General features: G+C 39.3%; 1 protein-coding gene across 1 annotated transcript; it reads right to left on the bottom strand.

The window, feature by feature from the left end:
- Positions 1-94: 94 nt before the first annotated feature.
- On the bottom strand, positions 95-5,866 carry rlbp1a (retinaldehyde binding protein 1a). Its single transcript, XM_057845353.1, has 8 exons — positions 5,791-5,866; positions 5,450-5,484; positions 5,184-5,312; positions 4,916-5,120; positions 1,208-1,386; positions 949-1,107; positions 766-876; positions 95-696 (listed from the first exon to the last, which is right to left on the bottom strand). The coding sequence occupies exons 2-8, from the start codon at positions 5,456-5,458 to the stop codon at positions 550-552; spliced, it is 939 nt and encodes a 312-aa protein (XP_057701336.1). The 5' UTR covers positions 5,459-5,484; positions 5,791-5,866; the 3' UTR covers positions 95-549.
- Between the last annotated feature and the right edge of the window lie 4,207 nt (positions 5,867-10,073).

Below are 10,073 nucleotides of genomic sequence, written 5' to 3'. Positions count from 1 at the left end.
TTTGAGTGTGTGTTTGTAACAGTTTTTGCGATCTCCATACTAAATAAATCACAACCTCAAAAATATATTTTTTATTGAATATGATTTCAAATCCACTGCAAATTACAAAGAGGTAATTTGTAGTACTTTCTAATTGTTACAATATGTCTTTAGAGTAACGAGACTAGAGGCCCTAGAGATTATGCTCATATATATGAATGAATGAATGAAGCAGGTTTGTCTATAATGACTTTTTAACCCTTCTTTCCTCCCTCAAATTCTCCTACGTTATACATCAACCACTCCTTTTACTGTCTAGCACAAGTTCTTCAAATTCTAAAACATGAACCCCAAACGCACCACCTTCATTTGAATGGTAAACAAAAATAGCTGCACATCCAAAACAACTCTGCAATATCTACAATAAACACCCATATCAAGTGCGACCTTTAACTAATTTCTAATTCTAAATACACACTTTGTTATGTATCTGCTTTACAGATTAAAAAAAAAAACAGTTGACTCTCTAGCTTCAAATCAGAGTGTGTATGTCTAATCTCTGCTGACGATTCAAAGAGCCGTGTCCTCGGAGCCAAAGAGCCTTGTAGCGATGGCCTGGCAATCTGCCACACAAGCTTTCCCGTCAAAATCTACAGGAAGGATGTCGGCGTCAAATTCTTTCAAGTAGTTGTCCAGCTCGTCCCCGTGAACAAACACCTGAGGTAAGAGATAAGAGCCATTCAGACTTCAAGCAACGTAAAAAGAGAAGTGGCCTGTTCGCCGTACCCTTTCCAGCAGCTTGCTCTTCATGAAAGGCTTCACCACATTGTATGTCGTGGTGAAGTACCAGGGCTGGTGGGTGACGTGGACCGCCTTGAAGCGAGCAGGGAACGAATCCTGCACAGTCAACGAAACTACAATTGTAAAATGCTTACCCGTTGACCGCGCCTATTTTATTATTTGAGCGACCTGCAGCATGTCCACCATCTTCTTGAGCTCAGCCGGCTTAATTCCTGAAGCGTGTTGCATAGTGAAGCCCTTAAAATTCTCGATCAGGACGAAGCCATTGATCTGGGTCTCTTCGTTCTCAAGCAACTTCTCCAAAATCACACAGTATGCTCTTAAAATCTGGGACATTCGCAAACAAACAGGGTGAGTCAAGCACTTACACCCCTGAAGCTGGTAAGTAATTGGTGGATGTATTGATGACTTAATATGTTTTGCCTACCTCATCAAAGGTGATCTCCTCCAGATCCCAGTTCTCAATGTTGAAGAGCAGGACTACATGGCCGTACCTGTCCCTGCTGGGCAGAACCACAGGGTATCCTGCCTCGATGGTGCTGCGAACCGCTTCGGGTGTCAGGTTCTCAAACAACTCTGGGTACTCCTTTCTGAAGCGTACGTAACCTAAATCCACACCAATTGCATTGCGTTGTCATCAAAGTGAGTCTTTGCAATGTGATGTGATGTAATGTAGTGGGTGTGTGTGTGTAGGTTATTAGTGGGACACACGCAGTCACACCAATGTTAGCCCCACCCCAACCGCATGTGCTTTTCATACGGAGACCCCAATAAAGTGTGCATTTGCATGTGTTTGTTTTTCCACTGACAGCTGTCAATTATGAACCCCTCAGACATGGTTCAACTTGACCCTTACACACAAAAATGCATGTATGTATACTTTGTTATTGTCCAGCTCAATGGGAAAAATTCTGACTTTTCTGAGAGTGTTGGGGGGGGGGGGGGGGGCATAAATATTATATAAATACAATGGTACCTCTACTTGCAAACATCTCCACATACAGAATTTTCAGGTTACGATCAGTGTTGTTACTAACATTGTTTGAGCGTATATAACGAGGTTTCTAATGGCGTTATTTTATTCAGTAGTGAGTTATTAATTACTTTTCCCATCTTTGCAACGCGTTACTGAGGATTTGAAGGAGCGCGCTACTACAATTTGGTTGAATGAAGCGTCAGTTGTCTGATTTTGTCACAGCTGCCTGGGAGAAAGCAGAGCGGGAGGAGGTGAGGAGGTGGTGACGCCGTTGCAAATGCGATGATGATGGGCTAGGTGGCTCATAGCGTCAGCATTTGCATTTAGCGTGGCGACAACATATTAACCTCTCAAGCAATTTTTTTTTTACATACAGTTTGTGGTATCCAGGTGGGTACAGTTAACTGAAAATAATATATATTAATATAATGAAGTACTGTTTTCCTGATGAGTGTGCATTATCATCACCAAGTTGGCGTTGTCCTTGTAGACGCGACAATATAAAATATTTTTTTAATTATCAAAAATAGTCACTTGCACTAAACTTTTCTTGAATGACGTATCCATGAACCTTGTGTGAGGGTTTTTAATCAAAACAACTAGAGCAAACAAAGGAAAGGCAGGAGAGTCAGAGCTTCACCCGCATATTGAAAACGACCGTATTTTTCGGACTATAAGTCGCTGTTTTTTTTTTTTTCCAGTTACTCTGGAGCGACTTATGTGTGAAATTATTAACACATTATTATATCATTTCACGTGTTATTTTGGTGTTTTGGAGTGACACTGATGGTTTGGTAAACTTGTTAGCATGTTCTTTATAGTTATCTGAATAACATTAACATACCGGCCACGTTCGCATTTCGTTGTTCATGCATCATGTAACATTATCATACTGTACACTTATTCAGCATGTTGTTCTCTATTGTATTTTTATTTGAAATTGCCTTTCAAGATGACATATCTGTTCTATGTGTTGGATTTTATCAAGTAAATTTCCCCAAAATTTGCGATTTATACTCCGGTGCGACTTATATGTTTTTTTTGTCTTCATTGCACATTTTTGGGCTGGTGCAACTTATAGTCAGAAAAATACGGTATATCTATATATATTAGGTGTGTGACGATGCACACAAGTCACAGTTTGTTACGTACCTCGGTACGGAGATCACAGTTCGGTGCGGGTTCAGTACAACAGGAAACACAAAAAGGCTTTTTTCCCCCACAGCATTTGAAGGTTAAAGTTTGTATACCGTTACAGTCTTATATAGGTGATTTTTTTTTTTTTTTTTTTAATGCAAAAAGTGTGACCTATGTTTCGTTTTTTTTGGGGGGGGGGGGGGGGGTAAGTTCAATCAGTTAATATAAACATATTTGCAGTGCTGCCACCAGGGACCCCCCTATAAATTTGTTGGCCACCCCGCTTGCCAGTACAGTAAATCGTTATATTGTAGTAGCATCAGTTATGCATTTCCTTCCAAATACATAGCCTAACCAACCTGATATTGTGGCTTTTAGTCTTCGTCACCCAAAGATTTAAAGTGGCCCCATCAGGCCACCACTATGAAAAATTTCTGGAGGCGCCACTGCATACTTGATGTGAAAGATGGTATAGAATGTATAATGATTATGAAAGAAATTTCCGGATAAGAAAGGCAAAAATACAGTATGGACTGCTACTCGCAGCTCCCAGAGTTTACGGAATGTAGCATAATTATAGCTGCTCTGCCATTGGCTATTGTCTAGCATCTTTCTGGCATCCAGTTGACTAAGAGAGGCCTCTAATGCATATGTATGTGTGTATCCAAGCGTCTTCTTTGTTTGCCCTTTTGGTCATGAGGTGTTCCGACAGCTTTATGTAGGTGTATTAACTTTTATTTTTGGTGGGGGGCTTGGAACGGATTGGGGCATTCAAATGGAAAACATATCTCTGCTGAGGGAACTTTAAAAAACTACTTTTAGAACCAATTAATTTCTAAAGTGGAGGTACAACTGCATTTTTATATGGATACTGTATATTGTTTAAAAACGTGCTTGGACGTCCACTGCTTGAACAGGCAGATTGGTGAATCTGAGTGTCTTTAAACGCTAAAGCAGTTTTTATGTGCAATGGAGGAGTTTTTTTTTATTGAAAAATAATAGCTGGATAGAATATGATTTAAAAGGACTGAGAGAAAGAACAGAGGAAATAGTCATTTAAAAACATGATTGAATATATATGTTACCCAAGGGCGTAGGTTTGCATTGGCACGGTAGGGACAAAACACTACCAACTTTTCAGGACGCTCAAATTGTCCCCACCAACTTATAAGCCATCTTATTTGCATTATATAATGACTTACGTTATATCTTATATATATTTTCTATTTGAACTTTTTTTTAATTTTACGTAGGAAACACATAAGCATATTCATGGGAAATAGCCCTGACCCCTGTTCACCTAATATCTTTGATTTTATTAATGTCCTGTCCCCAGCAAAAAGTGTACATGCAGGTTATGCTACCCTTGTTATGCTATCCCTACCAATGTTGAAACCAAACCTACGCCCTAGCTATAGGAAACGTTGCCAGCTTCATTATGACTACCTTTACCGAGGGGACATGAGTGGGTAGGAAATCCACCTAATAAACAAGTTAGGAAGAGGGAGGATAGGACAGATTTGCATGCGACAGATTGATGGTGCAAACAGTGCTAGCAATGTGTAGTGTTTCGGGCTTGTTTTTCTCTTGAAGCAAATCATAGAGTACCAATTTCACAACAGAGGCAAACGTCATCGCTATCAATCCACTCACATTTAGCTTCGCTAACAATCTTCTGCAATGACATACATACAGTATATCATTACGCCAAAGTTAGCGGTACAACCAGTGTAAATCACTGTACTCCTCTGAAGTTCCCACTGGTACACTTTGAGTTCATCAGGAGCCCAAATTTGTGTCCCAGTTGGAAACAAAGGAGGTCTTTGTCAAGGGCTCATCAGCGCCTCCAATTAACAAACACATTACCCTCTTTCTCTGTGATGGACAGAGTTTATGCTAAACCCGAGTACAAAAGAGAGGCCTCAACCTCAATTACCAAAGCGATCCGTAGATGTCTACGGAATGTGAGCAAATTCTAAAATAATACAGGTAATGATACGTAACGAGGTTGAAGATGGTTACCCTTCATGAGTTCGTGAGCTCTGACAACATCAAACTTGCGGGCACGGAGGAAACGAAGGAGAAGAGAGTCGGGCTTGTCTCCGAAACGCTCCAGCACCAGCTTGGCTAGGTCGTCCCCCTCGGCTGCCCTATCCTTCATCACGGCCCGCAGGTCCTTGAGGGACAGCACCCTCCTCTCCTCAGTCTCATTCAGCTCGTCTTTAGCCTGCGACGCGTCAGCACAATATTTAGTGTCACAGTGTCCACATCTGTTGCTGTAGTGACTGACCTTTTGTGCAGTGTGGCCTGGCATTTTGTGACATGGACCAAACACGGGCCCGTGATCCTTCACTGTCAAGTGCTCCAGCTTGGATCTCATGGCCTGCTCCTCCTCCGACACCACACGGAATGACCCGGTCTAGACGATGGACCCGATAGCTATGTTAACCAATTACATATCTAGATGATTTCAGTATTTAAGGTCCTTCCGACAACTAGTGTCTACTGTCACAATAATAATGTTTTAAACATCTCATAGTGTTTGATTTAACTTACAGCAGCCATGTTCGCAGTATCTCACGACAGTGTCACTATGGAGAAACATGACAAAAGAATTATTGATAAATGAGAAGACATTTGGAACGAATCCTTTGAGCATACGCTGTTAAAATGATAATCATTACAATAACATAACATAACAATATGTGTCCTGCTGAAATTAAATTTTGTTTTTTCAACATCCAATTGGAGGCGCAGGTGCTGATTTTACGAGCATTTCAGTCTCATTGCTCCCATCCAAACAATCCAATGTCAACCCATAAGTTTTTGTTTCCATTAATCAAAAGAGTGACACTACAATCTAATAGCTGGCAATCAAAAAGGAATGTCAGTCTTACCTTAAGTGTGGTGAGTATGAGGGGAGTACGGAAGGAAGAAGCAAAGACCACGGGGGAAAGTGGACCACAACGGGGGGGAGGCATGAACCATTGCATTTTTTTTAATGAGGGCGGAGTTTGAAAACAAGTGTCACATTGTAGGAGGGACAAAAACAAGTAAACGAAGATTTGAAGCATTTTGTATACTACAGTATATGATGTTACATAACATGACATAGCATTTGCCACATACTATACTCATCAACATACGAGTAAAATGACTCCATAGTAGCACAATTCACTTGTCTTTCAGTATCTAAATATTTTTCATCATTTTTTTCATCTTTTTTTTTTTGCTGATTAGCATTTAGAAATCGACTACCTTGTAAGGTCTTGCTGTAAGGTAACTTTTTGTTTTCACATATGATTCCTTGACAGAAAAATAGCAACCAGTACCTGAAAACGATATCAAGAAATCACTCTCGTTACAGTTGGGAACAGTTTTTGTTGTTTTAGGTCTGAAAGCTGTTTTGAGCTCATTTTTGGCTGTGCAATCTAAAACCAAGCTCATTTCCCCCCCATCACATCAAGCTTAAAAATATGAAAAAACACTGCTCTTATCACATGCACTTGTTACACATATGTGTGTGTATGATATATTGACATACATTAAAATGAAAATCAGGCATGACTGCAATTTTCATTCAACACCAATATATAGTGTATTTACAAAGGATATGCCTTGTTGCGTGCAACTAGCAGCTAAAAAAAAAAAAAAAGTAAACCATGAAATTCATGTTACACTAAAAAAAAAAGATAATTAGAAATATGACTTTTTAGAAACATTAAAGGTTACATATTGATATTTTATGAAAGGAAATTTCACTAATAATGGGGACCTTTCTTGTTAAACATGACATATCCTCTATACAGGCCTTTATCCTAGTTGATTTGTTCACTCGTGAACTTGAAGAAAAAATGTATTCATGTTCTCATTGTGTGGCACACCTTGTGACATGAAACGTTGGGTTTGATCACATATTTGTGACTGTGAACATGTCATATGAGAGAAACACCCAATATCCCACACTTGGCTTCACATTGAAAATTCCCCTCCTCACATTCCTTTGGAGGTGAACACTTGTTTTTGACCCATCATATGCAAAGACCTTTGGAGGGGCAGATGGACCAATGGCCAGCACCTTTCCCGGCATTGAACGTATATGCTACACCTTATCTGCAAAATATGCTCAGTACATAAAAGGTCAAGAATTTTTTTTAATGCTACAAATGAGCTTTTAACAGTTCAGCAGGTCACAGAGTGTGTGTTGTGGTAATTAGTAAAAGAGTGAAATTGATATTGAAGAGAACAATTGACGTGGATTGAACATCTACTGCCATCAATTGATTGCCAAAGCTATGTGATTTTACAAGAGATTTACAAAACAAAACTAAAATAAAATTCTCAAAGAAAAACACACACAGGCCACATCTATTTGAATTCATGTCTTTATTCTTCATTTTTACAATTCCTCTCAATGTATTTTTCAAGTTCTAATTTAAAAAAAAAATAAATACAGTAAATCAAAATATAATAGAATTTATCTGTTTTATATTACTCATGTTATTTGTTTTTTTTTTCTCATTCTTTTTTAATTTATTACTATTTAAATAACAGATTTATACTACATACACCTTGCCATTTGTGTGTTTTCTTTATTTTTATGACTATTAACATTGTAAATTCTCACTGAAGGTAATAAAACTGAATGAACACATGCAGAATTTAGCACAAAAAAGGTGAAATAACTAAAAACATGTATAATATTCTAATACCTTCAAAGTAGTCACCCTTTGCTGTAATTACTTTTTTGCGCACTCTTGTCATTCTCTTGATAAGCTTCAAGACGCAGTCAGTTAAAATGGTTTTTGACTTCACAGCGGTATACCTTTTCAGGGTTGATAAGTGGAATTTATTGCTTTATCAATGAGGTTGGGGCCTTCATTTTGTTGCATTGAATGAGGTATGTCCAAACTTTTGGCCTGTACTGTATATATAGGTGTGTGTGTGGGGGTGTGTGTTAGAAAAAAATACACTTTTTATAGGCCACGACAGACTTTCACACAAGCACTAAAAACAAGAAGAAAAAAGTTGTCTCTATTTAATTTTGGGGGAATGGCCACAAACACACCCACACACACGCACCCACCACTCCCAAAAAAAGTAGGAAATGAAAAAAAAAGTTGTTTGTGACAAAGATGGACTTTGAACATCAGTGGAAAATGAGGAGGTACCAGAGCAGCTATACAAAAAAAACCCCACTGCATAACCTGAAGAGCACGACTTTGTGCTCTTCAGGTTATACTCGTAGTTAGGGTTGGACATCGTTTGAAATTGAACGATTCCGGTTCCGAACGATTCTCAATTCCGATTCTTTTAAGAGGCAGGGTAAAAAAAAAAAAAAAAAAAAAAGAGGCAGGGTAAAATAAATCCAGTTTAAAAATTTATTAGTTTATAGTCATGTCTTCTCGATTTTTTTTTAATCATATGAATTTAAAATGTATTATTATTGTTTATTATTAATACAATTAAAATGATATTTACGAAGTGTATGAACTTCTCACGGGGTTATTTTTAACTTGTATATAAATATCAGTCTTTGAACTCGAATGTAATGAAGTTTCTTTCCACAGGAGTGCACTTTCACAAAGATGTTTAATTTTCAAAAGCTCACGGAGAAAACATTTACTTATAGTCTTTCTTCTGTTGATTATAATTTGATGTAGGTCAGGCAAAATAATGTCTCCTTCCTTATTTGTAAAACCGATTCTGTTGTGTTTACAGACACATGCAATATTTATGTTGTGACAATACCAGTTAGGCCAGTGAGTGGCGTTGTAGGAGTGTGTATGTACAATACGGAGAAGAAGAGATGAGAGCGTCTGGCTAGAATGCGTTGTGATGTGATGCTATGTTTTCACTGTTACGAGTTCATTAAAAAAAGTAATCGAATGCTTCATATGGTTGCTTCCTTCTAAATAAGCAACACAAGAGATTCTAAAACAAAAATCCTTTTAATCCTTGATTTTAACGGTGGCGCCTATTACTTCAAGATGGCAGCTGTTTACTAACGCCAACGAGTCTGTCATTTCGCATCTAGTTCACTTTATATGTTCTACCGCTACAGTCTGTCATTTCGCATCTAGTTCTATTTACATGTGATATCCAGAGGCGTCGCGTCCCATTAGGGAAACCAGGCAATTGCCTAGGGCCCCCAGCCAGCGTGGGCCCCCAGAGGGCTAAGAGATTTAGCACACGCAGCCTTACTGCACTGTCGCAGCGACAAGTGCGACGCCAGTGAAAGCCTTGTGTCTGAGTTCCCTGAAGGGGCCCCTTCACTCGTTCTACACCCCCTCCCTCACGTGACTCAGAGTGAGAGTGAGCGGTAATTTGGCTTTTTTTTAATTGGCGTATATCCAAAATGAAGAGAAGTCATTCTTCTGGAAGCGACAAAAGAAAGAAAAAAAAAAGCAGAAGAGGAGAAAAGGAAGCAAGACAGCAGTGAGTGTACTATGTTACTGTAGTTTTATGTCCTAATGTAGTAGAAGCCGGGCACTTTGAGTGTGCTAAAAAGCGCTTTATGAGACCAAGGCGTTATTATACTTTTATTAAATATGCTATTGCTCCAAGTCCAACTGTCCCTCTTACTTGGACACGCTCCAAGGGCCCCATGTTGCTTGTTGCCTGGGGCCCCCGGGGACCCTCTGGTGATATCGACCATAGCCCGACGTAATAATACGATTTATTCTAATACTATTCAATCCATCCATCATCTACTGCTTAATCTGGGGTCGGGTCACTGGGACAGCAGAAGACAGAAGTAATGTATTGTTTTACTTACCGGGTTCTGACGGCGCAGCGTGTCAACTACATAGCACTTGGCACTTAGGCTATATTCCATGAAGCCGGTCATGCATAATTGGTCATGCAGCCACCTTTGCATGATATAGTTGTGTTGCAAATGTTGCACTGAGCTGACTGGTCTTTTTTTCTTTTTTTTTTAAAGTTAAGCCAAACTTTTAAACACCGCCCAATGTGTCCATGGTTGTAATCAAGTTGCAATGCACAAACACGGGCTTCTTGTGGCTTCTTCTTCGTGGTTTTCGGCAGCATATTTTTTCCCGCTCAGCGGTCAGGGCATCGAAACATGGAATTGAAATTTTAAAAACCGAACGGTTCCGGGAGAACCGGAGTGTTTGAACCGGGTCCCATCGATGCTCAGTTCTCGATGCCCAACCCTACT

Source organism: Corythoichthys intestinalis, chromosome 1 (genome assembly GCF_030265065.1).
Source record: "Corythoichthys intestinalis isolate RoL2023-P3 chromosome 1, ASM3026506v1, whole genome shotgun sequence".
In the NCBI taxonomy this organism is placed as follows: domain Eukaryota; kingdom Metazoa; phylum Chordata; class Actinopteri; order Syngnathiformes; family Syngnathidae; genus Corythoichthys; species Corythoichthys intestinalis.
Note: the sequence above shows the minus strand (reverse complement) of the source record. Positions and strands in the feature narration are given on the sequence as shown.

Excerpts from the sequence above, each read along its gene's own strand:
- rlbp1a (XM_057845353.1), bottom strand. Across the intron at positions 1,387-4,915 it reads AGCTCACGAACTCATGAAGG|GTTACGTACGCTTCAGAAAG; the intron begins GTAACCATCTTC and ends GTGTGGATTTAG. Across the intron at positions 877-948 it reads AGATGGTGGACATGCTGCAG|GATTCGTTCCCTGCTCGCTT; the intron begins GTCGCTCAAATA and ends TTGACTGTGCAG.